Genomic DNA, 20,509 nt, shown 5'->3' with positions numbered 1-20,509 from the left:
AAATTAGATCATTTTTATAACCCTAGTGGCACCTCATGCATATAGTCTTTCGATGGTGCATGTCCAGAGTGAGGTTTAAATTCCCCTTTAACCAAAGCTGTTTGAGAAGTATGTTCTTGTGAGGTTTAAATAGTATATAGTATGGAAATTGCCAAATAAAAGAAAATGTTATATATTGTGTTAGAGAATCCAATTGTCTACAAACACATGGACAAAAATGAGAAAAATATACAAATTCAGTCAACATCACAGTAAAACAAATTTCAAACGCCCTTACCTATTTTTCCCAACTCACAGCAGGATGTGCTGGTGCTGCTGCGATGCGCTGCTGCTACTACGGGCTACTGCTGTGAAGAAACCCAATTTCAAAGTGAAATGGGACGATTTTATTTCCAAGCAAGAAATAGAGCCTAACTAATAATTTATTAATAAACCAGATGAAAAATGAGTTTTCTAATCCATACAATCAGTCTGAGGTTTATGAAAAATTAATTACAAACCAATTAGAGAATCCGAAAAAAAAGAAGCTAAAACACACAAAGGGGGTCACGATTTGGTCAAATTAGATGGGTAGGTGAGGAGGAGGGACCTTGAGTTGGGCCTTGGCTGCATTAAGGCGCCTCCGTCTCTGAGCTGCTTCAATGGCTTCTCTTTGTCTGCCTTAAGTGGTGCTGCGTCGACGAGAAACAACCTATACAACTTTTGTGCGAAGGAAACAGACACTCTAGGGCGGAAAAATGGGAGCAAATGGCTTGAGTGGCTTTCGTGCGAAGGAAACGAGTGAAGTGATCTCCGATTTTGGGCTGGAAACAATGGCCACTGATGAGAGGGTGGGTATCAAAGCGATTGTAGGTACACGGGGATGGGGAAGAACAGAGTAAAAAGAAAAGAGAGTGGGAATGTGTTTACATTTCGAGGGGAAAATTAAACAATCTGTAAGTTATGGCGCCCCAGAGATGAATTGCAACGATTGTTTGCCCGTCGCAAGAATTTTTTAACTTTTTAGCGAAATAAATTACCACAATATCTACAAAAATTGTTGCAAATGAGATGCACCGTGATCCACTCCTAGTAAATCGAAAGGCGTTGTTTACTCTATGTGACGAAAAATAAAATCGCCACTAAAAATGACCAATTGCGGTGATTTTATTTGCAACAGATGAAAAATCGCCGCAATTGACCCTTCTTCTTGTAGTGCCTTTTCTTTCTTCATATTTGTTATTTATTTAAAATCTAAATGTTGGTGTGATATGAATATTTATTATTCAAATTAGATATGGCTTGAGTTTAATTCCTAGCTATTACTCGTCAGATGTGTATTCGAATTTGTTTCTCACATGGAGTCCAATAATAGAGTTAGAAAGATTAATATAACATGTTAAGCCATAGCTGGGTAATGAATTTAAATATAATTGTTTCTTGGAGTTGGGAAAATTAACTTTGTCCCCCACCCACCCCAAAGTTAGAAATTCTAGTTCCACCCCTAGCCAGCTTCCATGCATCCTTTTAAAAGTCTATATATCATCTGCAAGAAGTCTTACAAGGGAGAACTACTTGTCCTCTTACTTCTCTGAAACAAAGGGGCAATGGCTTTCCGTAGGATGCTCTTGCAAGTGACATGTACTGTTGTTGTGATGTTATCAGAAATTGCAGCTGTAGCTGTAGCACGTCAATTAGCCAAGCCAAACTGCCAGCACCAGTGTGGAGATGTCGAGATTCCTTATCCATTCGGTACAACGGAAGATTGCTACCTTAACAACCATTATTTTATCAATTGTAGCGATTCGTCCGGCCGATCCCAAGCACTGGCCGGAAGTTTGACTGCCACCAACATATCCATCGACGGCGAGATTGAAATCTTGATGTTTATAGGCAAACAGTGTTTCAACAGTAGTGGTGCGCTTTGGTTTCGGAACAAACCCTGGATCAACTACCCGTATTTCACAATTTCCAACACCAAAAACAAGTTCGTGACCGTCGGCTGCGACACTTACGCGTACCTCTATGCTTTCCGAAACAATGAACGCTTCACCATAGGCTGCATGTCTATATGTCAAAGTCCCAAGAATGTCGTCAATGGATCTTGCTCTGGGATTGGGTGTTGCCAGGTTGACATCCCAACAGGATTGAAGGACTTTACTTTGGATGCTCGTAGCTATAACAATCATACAAATGTCTCTGATTTCAATCCATGCAGCTTTGGTTTTGTGGCTAAACAGGACGAGTTTAATTTCTCCACTAGCTATCTTGATAGCCTGCAAGAGAATGAGACCTATCCGATGGTTCTTGATTGGGCAATCGGTAATGAAAAGTGTGAAACTGCTCGGAACAAACCAGATTTCGTATGTGGAGGGAACAGCGAATGTTATGATCCCAAGAATGGGGATGGGTACCGTTGCAAGTGCAAAGAAGGTTATGAAGGAAACCCATACCTCCATGATGGTTGCCAAGGTACGTACGTATATACGAGTTTCACATCTGACAAAAGATTCTCATAAATTGTAAGGAGAGATGTTTCATGTAGAATATTGAAAAATATAGAAACTTTGCAGCTTAATCTCAGTTATGCGCGCTCATATCGTCATGATTGATTATATGAAAAAAGATTCCTTTAAGGTTTCGCCTTATAAACTTGAGGTCCTCAATTTGGAGCAAGAATTTGAGTGAACCTTGATCTTGACCGTCGAATCATGCATCAAAATAAGATGATTCTTTTTTCATGATAACTAATATAAAATGATAGAAGAGCTAAGCAGTAGTAAAACCAAAGAAAAAAGAAATGGAAAATCTATTAATACTGCTATATGATGAAAAAGTTTTAAAATCTTATAACGACGTCGTTAAAGAATTGAGTGGGTTTATTCTGGTAGCAAAGAGGATACAATGTAAGATCTTTTTAATTAATATATGGATGGTTGGAATAGTTTAGCTAAACAAAATGAACTGATGAGGCGATTTAATATATATTAGAATATTATAAAGAAATGTATAAAAAGTTATATTGGCGTAATTACTGATATATTGAAATAATATAGTACCTCGTTCAAGTCAGTTTTTTTTTTTTTTTTTTTTTTTTTTGGTCATGAATTCATACTCATGTGTTTCAGATATTAATGAGTGCCAAGTTCGGAAACGAGCTTGCAAAGCTCCCGCGAAATGCACCAACATTGAAGGGAGTTTCACATGTACTTGTCCCGACGGATACGAAGGCGATGGAAATATTAACGGAACAGGTTGCAATCCTAAAGCCAGCGGCAGCCATGCGAAGATCATTATTATTGCACTAATTGGTACGTATCAATTAATAACAGTAATATTTTTTTTTTGCTTGGTAATTAATTTGTTCACTCACATGAGTTGATTGAATTAAACTAACAGAAATGTCTGGTCTTTCATAAATAAATCCTATAAACTGATTTACAGGCAAATTACTTTTGTAAGATATATTAATTATAAACCTAACATTTATCTTGAATTAATCTTTCATATACCAATTCCTAGCTAGGGTATGTATTCAATCTCATACAGTGCTTAACTTTTATTTGGTTGGGGATTTTTCATGTTGGCACTTTTTTCTTTCTATTATCCAATACTTATAATCATGATCTACTTAGTATTTATGATTGATATATCTATGATTGATATCATGATAAAATCTTATCAACTGATCTTATGATTGAGATTTAAACAATTCTAAATTTTCTTGATCTAATTAGTTTGAAGTCAATGACTTTAAAATTCCAAAAAAAAATAATATTAAATGTAAATTAAATTAGGTATGTATATCATGTACTCGCGATGCGATGAATATACAATATTAGGTAGCTAGAAATGCATACCTATGTAAATTTGAGGGGAGAAAAACTTTGAAAAAAGAGTCGCGAGTTTTGAAAGAAAAAGTGGTAAAACTTTAAAGTTCTTTTTTATTGTTTTATTACAGGGTGGCTCTACAGCCACCGCTCCCAGTCCCGCTGGGAGCCACCGATCGATAGTGTAAAATATTATTATTTTTTTTTATTTTTTTATACATGTATTTTTTAATACTGTAAAATATTTTTTTAAAAAATAAAAAAATTATAATATCATTAAAAAAATACTTACTTAATCACTAAATAAAAAAAATTAAAAAAATATATAACGGGATCGCGAACAGTGAGAGTAGCTTTTCTCTTTATTAAAAGCAATGCCTTAAATATATTTAATTCAACATTATTTTTAAACTTCAATCATAGCTTCTTCGTCGTTGGCCTTCTGGGTCGACAATGATTGTCCCACGTACCACTTTTGGGATATATGCCATTGGCCTGCTTGGGCAACATGAGCTGGAAGGACCCCTACTATTCTATGCTCATTTCGAGACATGATGGATGGTGCTTTTTCATCACTCTCGTATGATCAGAGAGATCCGTGATTTTTCAAAAGGAATGGCTCATCTCCCACTTTCTACCCTACTTTTGCTGGCTTAGTGCTCTCTGTGGGTCTTCCCTGTTTCATGCATGCATTATTAAAGCTAGGGCAAGATTATGTTCACCCTGATTTCAGCCTTTGTCGTGAATATCTCTATTATTTTCAATTCCATATATATTTGTTTATTTGTCGGAGTGATAATCTCGTGCAAGTTATATATATCATCGTCCTGTTAGGAAAAAGCACGACCTTTAGTTGTGGTGTATATATGTTTATCAAAGGAAATGATTTATGCAATTTAATTTAAGTTGTGTAAGTCTCGTACATTCATTTATAACAAAATAGACAAAATATGGTATCTATGTGAAAAAACTCATTTTTTTTAATGAAAAAAATTATTTGTATAATCTTAGGTATTGAATAGGCCGCCTCCCACACTCTCTTTGAAAAAAGTCAGCAAATGATCATAAACCCATATGAAAAAAATAATTTTTTAACAGTGAGCTCTACCTTTTTTAAAGGGAGTACGTGAGATTTACACACTATAGAATTATATCTCATATATCTTTTAATAATGAGCCTCATTCTTTTTAAAAATAATACGTAGGCATGCATTCACACCCTCATATTGCAACTAGCATTACTCATTTATATAATATGCTCTCTAAACTAATTGGCATGCATAAATTTCTTTGTGTGTGTGTGTGTGTGTGTATATATATATATTCTATATATGATGCTTCTGTGATAGATACCAACTATGCTTTAACTGAATTCTTGAATGAGCTAGTCTTCATATAGTACATATATATGTTACTTGCTTGTTGATTCACAAATTTCTCAAACCATTTCTGAAAACAAAAATAGCATGTTAACTAGAAAACTTCGATCACAATGCATGTTTGAACATGATGTGCAGCTATAAGCATTGGCCTCATAGTATTGTTTGTGGGAGGTTCTTCACTATATTGTGGACTAAAAAGAAGAAAACTCTTCAAGCTGAAAGAGAAATTCTTTCAACAAAATGGCGGCTTGTTTCTACAACAAAAACTCTCGAATGATAGAACTTCCATGCAGACAGTCAAAATCTTTAAAGCAGAAGAACTTGAAAAAGCTACAAACAATTATGATGAGAGTAGAGTCCTTGGCCAAGGAAGCTATGGAACTGTCTATAGAGGAGTCTTACCAGATAATAAACTGGTCGCCATTAAGAAATCAAAATTTTGTGATCAGAGCCAAATTGAACAATTTATTAATGAGGTGATTGTGCTTACCCAAATTAACCATAGAAATGTGGTTAAACTATTAGGTTGTTGTCTAGAAACAGAAGTGCCATTACTAGTTTATGAATTCATCACAAATGGGACTCTATCGAAACACATTCATGATAAAGTCCTATCATCCTCACTCTCATGGGAAAAGCGTTTGAAGATAGCAACAGATACTGCAGGGGCACTTGCATACATGCATTTCTCAGCTTCCATACCAATTATACATAGGGATGTGAAACCTGCCAATATACTTTTAGATGATAATTATTCAGCAAAGGTTTCCGACTTTGGAACTTCAAGATTGGTCCCACTTGATCAAACACAATTAACTACTTTGGTACAAGGAACTTTGGGGTACTTAGACCCAGAATACTTTCATAGTAGTCAACTTACAGAAAAAAGTGATGTCTACAGCTTTGGTGTTGTTGTGGCTGAGTTATTGACGGGTAAGAAAGCACTTTCTTTTGATGGACCTGAAATTGATAGAAATCTAGCTATGTACTTTAGTTCTGCGGTAAAAGAGGATCGCTTACATCAAATTCTTGAGGTCCATCTTGTAAGTGATGGTAATATTAATTATGGGATAGATGAAGTTGCCAATCTTGTAAAACGGTGCTTAAGTGTTAGAGGGGAAGATAGGCCTACAATGAAGGAAGTGGCAATGGAGCTAGACAGGTTGAGAAGTATGGAAAAACATCAATTCGGAAAAGCAAATCTCTGTACAGAAGAGACTGACTATTGTGTCACAACACCCGCAGTACACTGTTTCAACATTGGTGTCGATGATGGATGTTCTTCTACCAGTACAACGGTTGGATACGAGGTCAGTATGAGAACTCAAGTCTTGAAACCATTGGATGATGGCAGATGATCGTGAGTTAGTCCCGGTCAATATATATATATTTTCATGTGTTATATCTCAATCTTCATGCTGCCTTCCTTTTCTTTTCTGTCACTAGGCTTCAATATTTCTATTAGATATTGTTCCTTTGTTTAAAATGATGTCGTGATGTTATCTTTCATTTTATTTTTTCTCAGATATTTGTGTGTGTGTGTGTGTATATATATATATATATATATATAACCATGTGCTTTATGTTATGTTATTTTATCACATATTATAACTAGCTAGTTTTCTTACCAACCCACTATATAGCTTGTCGTTTCTCCTTTTTTCAGTACATTTTATTGTCCTGGCCAGTCTTGCCCCATAAATTAGGTCGATTTTCCTCCTAATTAATTACCTAGCTAGCTACTTTCTTCTAACCTGGCATCCATGCACCATGCTGGTTAAGTTAAAAGAATATTGATTCTAAAATATGAAATTCATTGCATGCACCAGATGTAGTCATGTTTACAAAATAAAGTGATTTTTGCATCAATTGAGATTGCCGCTAAAAATCGCAAAAAGCGCCGCAAATATTTTTTGGCTTCGATGGATAGGGGCCGCTAAGTGTGGAGGCAAAGGTTGCGATAGATTTTTTAGTCGCAAATACAGAAGAATTTTGCAGAGATAATAGTCGCCCAAAATGTGAATATATATGATTGCCACAAAACCAAAGATGGGAAGCAAAAACCAACCATTTTTGACAACTTATAGTCGTCGTAATAATATTCGCGGCGTGCGTGAGTTTGTCGCAAATAGCTATGGGAGATGCAATGAATGATAGTTTTTGCGGCATTGGATGGATTGTCGCAGATAAATGGCTTCTCACCACAAATTGTAGTTAAATTACGACGAAGTTACTAGCGTCGCAAATATGGAGGATGAGTGGATATGGCGGAAATTGCAATTGGTTTTTTTGGCCAATATTGGACTGTCGCAAATACTCCTAAATGTTGCAAAAGGTGCTCCAGTACATGATTTTAGATTGTTTGACCCACTCATGAATTGCTCTTTAACTGATCAAGCCATTCCTTAAATAGATGGCTTTTTTGGCAAAAGTTTTTCCAGCAAGCTTACAGAACGTTTTTTTCCATAAACATGACTACACCTGAATTGCTTGACTCGAGAACCCCAGGTAACGCTACGGAGTTTTTTCCCTCTACCAACTCACCAATTGGGTAAAGATCTATACGAAAATAAGCGTGACATATACATAGATTCCATATCAAATGAGCAATACTATCATTTGTATGTTAATGGCCCATATAGAGTAGCTTCCATACAGAGATCACAGAGCTAGTTTCTTTCTTTACATTCAGCTCGCTATGGTGGCAGACAACCTAGAATGTAGCAGGATAAATACATGGTGGAATATATCAAACGACATATATTGTGTTTTTGACTGAATTTTAGCATCATATATGATAGATATTGAAATAAGTGGTGCCATATAAATGACTTCTCCAGTACCAGACAACACTTGTTTCTTCAGTGATTGGGTAATCAAATTTTAACACTCCATGGTTGGAGTCCATCTCTCGAAATCACCCAATCAAAGCGATATGATCTTTCCATGTTTCTGCATCGATGCACATGTTCTTAGGTTTGATGCTAATGCTTTGGCTAACAATAAAAGAAACTAGAGACTAGTAACAACCACCACATAATGTCCAGTTAAATCAAAGCATATATGCATGCAAGAAACTGGATATAAGCTTCTGTACCAACCATCTATACTACTCCAAATCACCACTACTCCTTACAAATAAAACTTCTGTCACAAAATTTGGTAGAAAGGATCTTGTAGTATATAATTTGCAAAAACCCAATCAAAGTCTACCCATCTGGTGCTATGTAATTCATACAGATAGCTACATATCTTATTGAACATTAAATGTCCAGATGCGAAAGCATGTCTAGATGAGAGTATATACATGCACGGCAAGATTATATCCCAAAACATTAGAGTGAAAATGGTTACCTGTTAAATTGTCCTTCTTGTTCCACCGTTAAAGCAGTTGATAAATCGAATCCAATCCTAGTGCATGTCCAGCACCATGTTTTGCAAAACCCAATTTGTACACCAACTCCCTATCGATACCAGTCCATTTTACAACATCACAATGTGAGAATGAGTACATCAAGCTAGATTGCCTGTAGCCCATTTTACCCAGTACCATGTTTTGCAATCTTATAGTAACCTCCCCTAACAAAAATCTTATAGTAATTAACCCAGCACCATTTTACCTAGCACCAGCTTTTACAAAAATCTGACAGCAACCCACTCATCGATCTCTATACTATTGCTACCAACATGACTCCCAGCATGAACTCTTAGGCCCCAAAAATCCATAGTCCATTGCAAAATTAGACAGCTACCCATGTCTCCCGCCCTGGGATTGTTGTTGTGACATTGAATATGTCATAAACATGTCAAATTCAGCTTGCTTCCTAATACTAGGGCCAAGGCCCAGGCCCACAAAGAAATTCAATTTCTGAAGATCCCAGAAAACGGCGTCGTTTAGGTGAGTTGTTTTTCTTTCCCTCTTCAGTTTTTCTTTCCTCCGATATCCCCTCCCCCACACCCAGAATTCTTCCTCTATGGGTTTTTGCTAAACGAAAACAACTCCACTCCAAAGTAACTGCCCCCACGTACCCAGTCTCTGATTTTCTCACATAATATTCCACTCTACAGACCACTCTATTTGTGCAGATCATTCTCCCCCTCCCTCTTATACGAAATTGTTTGATTGTGGGTGTTTTTTGTAGTGCGATAGCTTGTGGGTGTTTAAAGATAGTGTTGCCATCGAGTTCTTCTCATTGGAAGTGTTGAACGGCGATAAGATTTTCTTTTATTCACTCTTAGTTTTTACTCACACACACACCCACGGCGATTGTTTCACTCATGAACCTCTTCACAGATCACTCCTCTAACCCGCGTCGTGCCATTGCAGCAGCTCGCGTCATCGCAAGTGGATCCTCTGCACACTGGTAAGCCCAAGTTCCTCTCCCTCTCCATGTTCATTTTTCCACCTAAAATTTTGGTTTGTGATTTTATGTGCATTTTTAATTGGGTTTATTTTAATTTTTTTTCCCTTTGCCAATCGAATAGTCGCGTGATACCCTTTTTGTCCGAGTGCATTCTATTGCTATCAAACCCTCATATAGTAATAGTGTAGAACAACGGTAAGACTCACTCCTTCACTCTCTGTTTCTACTCACACGTTGTTAGAGGAGAAAAACGGATATTCTATTCTAGAGGGAGAGATGAGAGACTATTTCTGAAATTTTTCTATGTGAATTACTTCTCAAGTGGCTTGCTTTGTGCCAATGCATACATGGGTATTTATAGGCTTGCAGATTCACCTAGCATTTACTCTAATACATGAACTTCCCTAGTACACAAATACCCAAGTATATGAATACCCCAAATACATGAATCTCCAAATACATGAATTACTTCTTTCAAGATGAACCTAGACTTTAGTTCATGAATATACTAAAAACAACTTTATTTAAGTTTATTATTCAACACATGTCCACTTTGATTTTTCACTCACGAATATCTTCACAATGATGCTGTTCATGGTTGTATGTTAGTAGTTCATTGGTTTTTCTTTTCAAACTCTCTTTGCTGTGGAGTTAGTGCGCTGACCGAAAGCGGTAACTCCACCTCCCTCACACACCTTGTTTTCTCACACCGCTGGAAGTGTATATATTGAATCCTTTAGAAAATATATTAGCATTGTGAAATTGATTATCAGGTGACTAGAGTTAACTCTTTGGACCTCCAGGGTCGAAGCGCTACAGTTGGTATCAGAAACAGGTTTAAGGTTTTGCAGACTATAAACATATGAAGTTTAGATATATGTGGGTTCTTAGGAAGTAAATTTCAAATTGGAAGTGTAGGAACTTGAGGACTATAAGGATGATCATGTGGATATTTAAGTTTGAGCTTCTACAAACTTTATGACTGATTTTGATCGATGGGATCTGAGATTTTGGATTTGGCAGATGTTAGGAGTTGAATTCATAACTTCGAGGTTTTAGATTCTAAAGATGTCTGTGAGTTTTAAGCGATGTTAGGTTTACGATTATAGATGGTAAGAAGAGTGATATGAGTTGATTGGAGATATGGTTAGGAATGGGTAAAACAAGAAAAAAAATTTGAACTTGTTTTAAATAGTTATCTGATATATATATTTTTGTTTATACATATATTTTGTTTTATTTATTTATTTAATTTATTTATTTATTTTTAGAACGTTTCGCCAAGTTTAAGCTTTCAGGATGGTGTCTCATTGTCGAGTCTGAAGTCTTGAAGATTTGAAATAAAACAACAATGATGGGGCTGCACGTTTGAGCAATTTAATCGAATGCATCCTCCCAATTTTGATGGAAGAAGTGATCCAAAAGCAGTGGAGGATTGGATTCAAGACATTGAAGAAATATTTAGGGCTTTGGAATGTACCGATCAACAGAAACTTTGGTTCATAGCTTTTAAACTAACTGGAGAAGCGAAGAGATGGTGGAATTCTGAAAAAGCCATCAGGGAAGCTGAGGGGACAAGAATGATTAAAGTGCCTCAATTCAAGTAGAATTTATTTGACCAATTTTTCCCTAAAGCGGATATGAAAACTAGAGTTCGAGAGTTCACTAACTTGGTACAGGAGACCATGACTGTGCGCCAGTATGCTGCAAGGTTTGCAGAATTATCACACTTTGCACATACCCGATTCCTAATGAGGAGAAGAAGGCCCAGAAGTTTGAGGAGGGTTTAAACCACAAGATATATGAACGGGTGATAGTCCAACAAATTCATAATTTTTCGGAGTTAGTGCATCAGGCAATGTTGGTTGAGCAAAACCTCAAGAAAGGTGCTGAATTGCAAGAATAGAGGAAGATAGCTACTCCACAAGGATCCTCTAGTATGGATCAAGGGCCATGGAAGAAGAGAAATGAGGGTAGCAGCTCAAGTCGGAGACAGATTCTGGGAAATCATACAACTAACCCCTGTAAGTTTTGTAATCGCGTACATGCTAGGGAGTGCAGAAAGGAAGTGGGGTCATGGTTCCATTGCGGTAAGGTTGGTCACTTCATTAGAAAATGCTCATTGCTCGTGGAGGACAACAAAAAGCCCAACCCACCTCAAAGTTTTAGGCCGAACAACCAAGGCAACAACCAGTGGAGGACGGTGCCAGCACGAGTGTTTGCTTTGACGCTAGGAGAAGCTAAGGACAAGAATGATATAATCACAGGTATAATCCCTCCGATTCTCCAATTAAGTTACTATTTTGTTAAAAATTTAGAACTACTTATCTATTTATCTCTATGTATTATATGACGTAATTACAGGAATTATTCCCCTTTTCTCAATAAAGCTACTGTTTTATTTGACTTGGGGGCTACCCACTCTTTTATCTCAATGGATTATGTCAAGTTTTGTCTAGTTGAAACTGAAAGGATGGATTACAATTTGATAGTCTCAACCCCAGCAGGAGATTCAATGACCTGCAACAAAATTTTGCTTTGATGTCCATTAACAATTAGTGGGAGAGAAATGCCAGCTAACTTGATAGTTTTTCCTATGATTGAGTTTGATGTGATATTGGGGATGGATTGGTTAGCTTCCAAGTATGCCAGTATTGACTGTTTTAAGAAGGAGGCGGTGTTCAAACTTCCAGAGGGAGAGGAGTTTCACTTTATGGGATTTAAAGTGCGTGCCCTTCTACCAGTTATATCTGCTTTTTAGGTTGGTTAGTTAATACGGGATGGGTCTCAAGGGTACTTGGCCTATTGTGAGAGAATATCTGGAGGTATTTCCTGAGCATTTGTCCGAACTACCACTCGAGCAGGAAGTAAAGTTTGCCATTGAACTAGCCCCAAGCACGGCACCTCTTTCTAAAACCCCTTACCGAAGGGAACCATCTGAGTTAGCCAAACTCAAAGAACAATTGCACGATTTATTAGACAAGGGTTTTATTAGGCCCAGCGTGTTACCATGGGGGAGTTCCAGTCTTGTTTGTGAAAAAGAGTAATGGATCAATGAGAATGTGTATTGATTACAGAGAGCTTAACCGAGTGACCAAAAAGAATAAATATCCGCTGCCCCTCCCAGAAGATTTATTTGATCGGCTGCAAGATGCTCAAGTATTTTCCAAGATTGATCTCAGATCAGGCTACCATCAATTGAAGATCAAGACAAAGGATGTGCCTAAGACAACTTTTAGAACCAGGTATGATTATTATGAGTTCTTGGTAATGCATTTTGGCCTAACTAACGCCTTAGCGTATTTATGGATTTGATGAATTGGGTATTTCACAAATTCTTGGATAAATTTGTAGTGTTGTTCATTGACGATATATTGATATACTCCAAGAACAAAACTGAACATGAAGAGCGTTTGAGACAGGTACTTGGGACACTCAAGAATAAGAAGTTATTTGCTAAATTGAAGAAGTGTAAATTTTGGCTTGAGTCTATTTCATTTTTGGGACATGTACCTGGTATAGTAAAACTAGGCTTCAAGAACTTGAGTAACTCCCAACTTCTATTCCTCTTCGAAGTAATTGGATGGCCATAACAACTAGTAGGCATCCAAGGTGTGCCAATATTCTTCTCTTTTATTATGGCACTGATGTGCCATCTTGCAAAATGAAAGAGCACCACTTCAATGTTGTTCCTCCACATCATAGCCAACCCCCACTGCTACCTTTACTATCAACTACCAAACAACTATCAAATTTTAGCTGCCTCCTAACATCTTCAATTTGAGCCTTTGAGCATTTGGTTTCCATAAGGAACCCCAAGTTGGAAAACTCAATCTCCTTTGTCAAGAGACTAAGGATAACGATTGTTCGAGGGTTCCCAAGCCCTCAACAGTTCCAGTTGAGTAGACTCATTGGAATTGGCAGGACTGGTGACTAGCCTCTACCATTACATTAGTTTGCTGCTCCTCATTGAGCAAAGAGAACTTACCTCTTTTCTTAACAAACATATCTTCAACTAGTGTCCACTTCTTAGTACTCTGACAAAAGTTGCTTTGTGAAAGTGATATTTTCTGGGCTCCACTCCAAGTGGCGAGGTTCTTGTTAGTATCGACCTATTTCTTTCTTGCCCTTTTCCATTTTGCACTTTGGATGGGTTTTGAAATATTCTTATCTACCACATTATTCAATTGGACTTTTCTCAACTGAAACCTTTCAGAAATTTAGTCACTTTGTAAAGAGGCCTTACTTCTATATTTTCCATAGCATCCCCAGCTAGATCGAGAGTAGAAAGTGTGTGTATGTCTGACACGTTATAAGCTTCTTTGGAACCAATTGTGTCCATCAAAACCTCCTCTGATTTGTATCCATGACACAGAATGTGATATTCAACTTCCTTTGATTGTGCCTCGATATGAGGCCTTGTTTCCATTTCTGACCTTGGATCTTTCTTTTCCTCAATCTTCGCCGAAAGGAAACATTCTTGATATTCTTCTAGAATCTTGGGATTTCCCCAAGATTCTACCACCTCATATGATTTACTTGACTACTTTCCAATTAAATAATTTAATCTCTCCATGTCATCATCTTCAACCTTGTGTGCTGAGAAATGACCATTCAAACCTGCTCTCCATTGTCATTTTTATGAGTCCTGTCCATCTCTCTCTGGTTAGATGCACGAAGCCATGCACCATACTGTGACTCATTGCTAACATGCATGGATCTCATAACTGAATCTTCAAAACATCCTTTTGCACCATGTTTAATAATACCACATCGAAAATAGAAAGTTGAAAGTCTTTCGTATAAAAGAGAGATCCAAACTTTGCTGCCATTCATCGTAAGAAGGACGCCTCTCATGAGTGCTTCAGTAATGTTTACAGTAACTTTGGCTCTTAAATAAGGCCTGTGACGCCCCGACTCCCACGTACAAAAAAAACAAGGGAATCGTGACGTCAGGATGGTGACAACACGGTCACACATCCCAACAAAGTGCCAGTGTGTGTACATGCAACAGTGTACAAATAAAATAACGCAGCGGATAGTCAAATAAGTACCAGAATTTAAATACAAATATTTAACACAATTTATCTTTAAAAAATAAATATACAGTCATCCCAAATATAATACAAAAGGTAAATACATAAATTGATAAAAACACATAACTCACTAAACAGGAGCAATCCCAGATCACTCCTCCAACGGAGCCAAGCTAAGGCTCGTCATCATCATCTGCATCAAAATCTGCGATACCATAAAATGGTACCACAGGTAAGTATAAACCAAACAACTCTCGGGATAAAAATACATTAATGCAACCAACAATATAGCAAAATACATTTAGCCATAAAATATCATTTTTTTTCCAGAAAAATGATTATTTCCAACACACGCCAAAAATCCCATTTTGGCCCAAAATAACCGTAAAACATTTTCTCATAAAATGATTCACACAAACAATCCATTTATCGGACACTGTAGGCGGGAATCGCAGGCGGGACTCTACCACCGTCCCTGCTTACCACCATCCCTACCGCGTGCACCGTAGGCGGGAATCACAGGCGGGACACAACCACCATCCCTGCTTACCACCATCCCTATCGCGTGCACCGTAGGCGGGAATCACAGGCGGGACTCTACCACCATCCCTGCTTACCACCATCCCTACAGTTCCTTTACACACAATGAATACTTAACAGAGCACTGTAGGCGGGAATCCCAGGCGGGACACAACCACCATCCCTGCTTACCACCATCCCTACAGTCTCTTTTCCTTTTACTCATATGAAAATCCAATTTCCAATAAACACATGAACATGTATGCAATCATGCGAAAACCCAGTTTTCTTTACAAACATGATCATGCATGCAATATGCGATGTACGTGAACAAGTCATAACCAACAACCAACAACCACAATTCATAATGCAAACAAACACACAACTCCGTCCACAATCCATCCGACCCCCGAAACTCCTCGGACTCAGTCCGGCAATACAAACCAATTCACAGATAATATGTGTTAGTGCAAAAATATATTTAAATCACGAAAGTTCTTTAAGGAAAATACTTACAGTGCAATATAATAATTTCCGGAGGATCTCGAAGTTGCAAGTGGTGATTTCTGAGCAACACCACAGTGTAAAATACACTGTGGCCGTGGGTCACAGATACCCACTTTTCAACGAGGACAAACGAAGACCCAAAAATGGTAGGGTAGGGCCAAGAGAGGTCGGTGAAGCCAATGGTGGCGGTGGTTTGCCGTGAGTGGCGGCGAAATGGGCGGTAGAAGACCACAATGCCCAAATCGGAAATGTAGATGGTGGAGCTTCACCGGTGACGGATCGGAGGTGGGGTTGGGTCCAATGGGTTGCCAAGAGGTCGGGGATGAAGTGGTAGGAAGATGGTGGCCAATGGCGGTGCGACGGCGGCGCAACGGCGGAAAGAGTGCCGCAGCTTTGAAGAGCTACTGGTGGTTAACGGCGGCACGGATGGAGGTGAGGTTGGTGGGGTGAGGTCGCCGGCGGCTGGGGAAGCTAGCGGGCTGGGCGGTGTGGGCCACCGCCGGCTCACGGCGGCGCTGGCGTGAAGGTGGCCCGCGGCTTCGTGGGGGGCGTGTGGGCTACCGGCGGCGAGGTAGGGGCTGAGATTTGGGAGGTGAGGTCGCCGGAGGGAGGGGAGCTGGTCGGCTGGGCGGTGTCGACCACCGCCGGCGGACGGCGGCGCTGGGAGGGGACGATGGAAACGGGTGGAGGAGAGGAGAGAGAGAGATCGCGTGGGAGAGGAGAGAAAATAAAGAAGAAAAAGAAAAGAAAGAAAAGAAAAAGGAAGGAAAGAAAAATGGAGGGAAAAGAAATGAGGTCCAATCCTCATAACTTGGGTCACAAAAATGATCCAACGGAGATGATTTTAAAACCACAAGTTAAATAAAATAATTTAAACGTAATGGTAAAGTCAACTTGAAATAATTAAATCCCACGGTAATTAATTTAAATATTAAAAGCAATTTAAATGCATAACAATAAATAAATATTTGGAAAGCACATAAAAATAATTTTCACCAAATTAAAATCATAGAAATAAACTTACTAAAAATCCAACCAATTTTAAAATAAGAGGATAAATTTTTGAACAATCAAAAATAATCCTTCAGTAAAAATACACTGAAATACGGGGTGTTACAAGGCCCCATCCAATTCCTTCTTTATCAACATCAATTTCCACCACCTCACCAATCATCCTCCCTATCTTCTCACCAATGCCTCTGGTCATGCCAGCAAGAGGGATATTGTGGAGTTGGATCCACATATATTCCTTGTCAGAACTGATATCTTTTGGTGCAGAGAAACCATCAAACATGTTAATACATAGCAGGTTCCAATCAAAGGTCCACGGCCTTCCTCCCTTCACCTTCTCTATGTCTTGATAATTTTAAAGTTCGATCAAGAAAATATTGTCCCCAACTCCTGTGAACTGCACCCCTCCCTTAGGTTTCCAAACCTTCAGCATTGTGGCCTTGAAGGCTTCTCTGTTGATGAGTTTGTCAACCACAATGAGGCCTCTTAGAAAAAGTCTCCCATGACTGGTCACCGTGTCATCCGTAGAGATATTAATCTGAATCTCCTATTGCTTTGCCTTAGGGCAGGTTTGGATGTTGAGACGAGATGAAAATTTTGAGAATTTTGTGAATAATGTAAAGATGATATGAGTTAAAATTTTCGGTTGTTTTAAGAAATTTTTGTGGGTCCCATAGTGAGATGTGTTTGGAAGTAAAGTTGAGATGAGAATTTCACGTTTTTGGAATACAGGGCCCACTCGTTGTGCATTTATGGCTTGTCACCCGAGACGTTCCCTTTTCCTACTCCCTCTTCGTCTTCTTCCCCTCAAAAAGTTCATCTCGCGATTCATATCTATGCATCCGAATGAAAACCCTCACTTCGGATTTTACTTTCCGTTTGAATATTTCTTCAATTGGTGGTGAGAGCTGCGTTTGAAGACCCACATCTCCTCGTTTCAACATTTCTTCAAGACCCGTGAGACTTGCGTTTCAACCCAACATCGCCTGCGTATCAACACCCTCCCTCTCCAGCCGCAACGACAGACTTTTGCACACGTTTCGTCTTGCCATTTTTTATTTCCATTTTTCCGGCACAAACCAGAGGAGGACAACCAGGTAAGTTCCCGTATTTTTATTGTTGAGCTAAACGAAATTGAAGTTAGTTAGATTAGGGTTTCCTTCATGGCTTTGCATCTCCATTTCATTGAGATCAGTGTCTTCAATTTATAGTGACAATGGTTGGGATCTGAGTTTCTGTTGAAAGATTTTGCTAAATGTTGCTGTTGTACATATGAAGTTTTACTTGTGCCTACTTTTGGAACAAATCAATAAGGGTGTTTGCAACCGCAAGCATCCGAAGGCAATCCATAAAGTTCTGTTCAATAACGTGCGCAATGGTTACTGAGCAGTTTGAACATGAAACGACCCCGTCATTCATATCCTGATGTCTTGGTTTTGGTTGTTATGGTTGATGATAAATTTATCTGAAGGTTATCTCCCACCATTTCCCTAAATTGATTGTAACATGTATTTTGTTCGGGCGATTTGGCACTTTTTGAAATTCCCTTTGACATGGCACTGCATTACAGTTCATCGATTTTACCTTTGTCAGTTTGGTTATGTATTTTGGGGGTTTATTGGATTCTCGCACGGGGTCGAGACGGGCGTATCTGCTATTTTGTCAAAACATTCCCGACAAAATTAGATGAATAATTTTAGCCCTCGTGTGTTTTGATCTCATCTCTTGTGACTGCTTCCACTTCACATAACCACATTTTCATGGTTGAACTGAATACTTTGTTTTGGCCTTCTATCATTCTCCATTCTCAAGTACAGTACTCTCATACCCTTGGGGTCAAACATTTGTTGTTGCAACACCAACGTGCATTAAGGGGGCAGGGAGGTTGACATATTTAAATTCCTCTCAGAGTCAGTCATACGTTAACAAGTTTGAATCACTTTCCAAAACCTAATTCTATATTGGAGTCTGTTCAGTTTAGTTCCATTACTGTCTTTGAATTCCATTAGTGACCATGTCAATGAGCTGCTATTATTAATCACTCTGTTGAGGTTAATGAGCATGTTGTTTGGTTGGGAAAGGGGGCAAGGCCGTTTATCGTAGTAACTACATTTTAGTAGCTACAAATCAAATAGACACAGATATCCTGACCATGGCAAACAAAGCCACTCGTCAACCCGTGGAACTGCTCAAAGTTTTTGTCATTCATTTGATATTTTTATACTTTCCAATTTATGTTGGTGTTATAATCTTTTGACCTCCATCCACTCAAACCAACCTATATTATGCTGTTATATTTTCTGATGATGCATTTCCCTGTATAAAATCAACATTATAAATTCTGGTGGGCAGTGTGAAAGGCCAGCTTCTTGTGAGCTGTCTGCCTTTATTCTCTTTCGCAGTGATGTGAGAAACTTGACCCTAGCTATTTCTTTCTTTGTGGTTTATATTTTGTGTGCAAGAATTATGGCAATGAGTAGCTGTGTGTCCATAAACTGCCCTCATCCTATGATGCCAGAAGATGAGCTGGTATACTGACGAAAACCTCTATGTTATTGTGGGATTCCCTCCAAACTGCGGACGTAAGCCAAGGCCAACAGTTTTGGGAGGCGTTTTTTTAATTGTCGAAGTTCCAATCAATGAAGATGAAGTACAAATGTGCGTTGATCACATCTTGGGTATTATTGCTTACATGATTATGTACTATTAAATTTTCTAAACTTAATGATAATGTAAATCATTTATTTCTACGATTTACATGTCACACATTAGTTTTACGGTACAATGAACTGTTGTTACCATCAACAGTTAACTGTTGTTAGAAGTGCACCTTTTTTTTGTGAACTGTTGTATTTATTACACTATTGTACAATCGTATGGTACCTTACAGATATGCTTGACCCTACTCATTATTGTACAATCGTATGGTATCTTACATGCTTGACCCTACTCATTATTGTACAATCGTATGCTATTACACATTATAAAAGAAGATTAGAAACACAAATCCTTTCCCAAACGAGGCAGGATTGGGATCTTATTATTAATTATTTCATTTAATTAAAAATCTCATCTGTGAGTTCGAGACGTTGTAATTTTCCTTTATAAATTGCATTCAGCTTTATGAACTTAGGCGCACTTGCATCCTAATATCACGGACTAAAATGGCTGGGTTATATTTCATTTAATTAAAAATTAGATAGATAAAAAAAATATTAAAAAAAAAATAATCGCCTAAAATTTTCTCTAAAAAAGGATAATATTATTCAAAGAATAATATTAGATAAAGACTTTAATTATGATGTACAAATCTTGCATATTCCATTTGAAAACAAAAATGAATCCACCATAAAAAAGAAAAAGAAAAAAATTCAACATCCTAAGTTGAAAATTATTTTTTATAAATATTTCGCTTACTTTATCTTATAAATATTATTTCTCTTTATTCTAATTATAAAGAGGCAGGATTGGAATCTCTTTTCAAGTAGGCACGATTGACAAATGATGGTCAATAATGTGTCCGTTACTCATAGACATGTACGGGGTGGTAGGTAGTTTTGCACACGGGTCCGTTCATTAAAGACAAAGTATTAAAAACATAAGTTAACTCATACATACCGGTTAAGAGCGACGTTCACAAACAAATAGAGCTACATATCAATCCTTACAAAACACTTATACCAAATAGTATTAATTATTTAAATACTAAAAAACCATCAAGAGTTTTTCAAAGACTAATCATGCAATCATTCCCCAAACCTATCTTCCCACATAGGGATTGCAATCCCATCTCTCTGTGCTGCCAAAGCTCCAGCTGACTCATGGGACATGTCAACCACTTTAGAGGTTTCGCTTGCGTGGTCGGCCGCATCCATATTTTC

The 20,509-nt window shown here is 38.0% G+C and overlaps 2 protein-coding genes across 2 annotated transcripts; both read left to right on the top strand.

Annotated features, from left to right (window-relative positions):
* Positions 1 to 1,442: 1,442 nt before the first annotated feature.
* LOC121256288 (wall-associated receptor kinase 2-like) lies at positions 1,443 to 6,817 on the top strand. Its single transcript, XM_041157033.1, has 3 exons — positions 1,443 to 2,451; positions 3,108 to 3,290; positions 5,327 to 6,817. The coding sequence occupies exons 1-3, from the start codon at positions 1,587 to 1,589 to the stop codon at positions 6,547 to 6,549; spliced, it is 2,271 nt and encodes a 756-aa protein (XP_041012967.1). The 5' UTR covers positions 1,443 to 1,586; the 3' UTR covers positions 6,550 to 6,817.
* A 4,123-nt stretch (positions 6,818 to 10,940) lies between these two features.
* LOC121255235 lies at positions 10,941 to 11,461 on the top strand. Its single transcript, XM_041155511.1, has 2 exons — positions 10,941 to 11,158; positions 11,275 to 11,461. Exons 1-2 carry the CDS (start codon positions 10,941 to 10,943, stop codon positions 11,459 to 11,461), a joined length of 405 nt encoding a protein of 134 aa, XP_041011445.1.
* Positions 11,462 to 20,509: the final 9,048 nt, after the last annotated feature.

The sequence above is a fragment of the Juglans microcarpa x Juglans regia genome, chromosome 3D, assembly GCF_004785595.1.
Source record: "Juglans microcarpa x Juglans regia isolate MS1-56 chromosome 3D, Jm3101_v1.0, whole genome shotgun sequence".
Classification (NCBI taxonomy): domain Eukaryota; kingdom Viridiplantae; phylum Streptophyta; class Magnoliopsida; order Fagales; family Juglandaceae; genus Juglans; species Juglans microcarpa x Juglans regia.
This window is presented reverse-complemented; position numbering and strand designations above follow the sequence as displayed.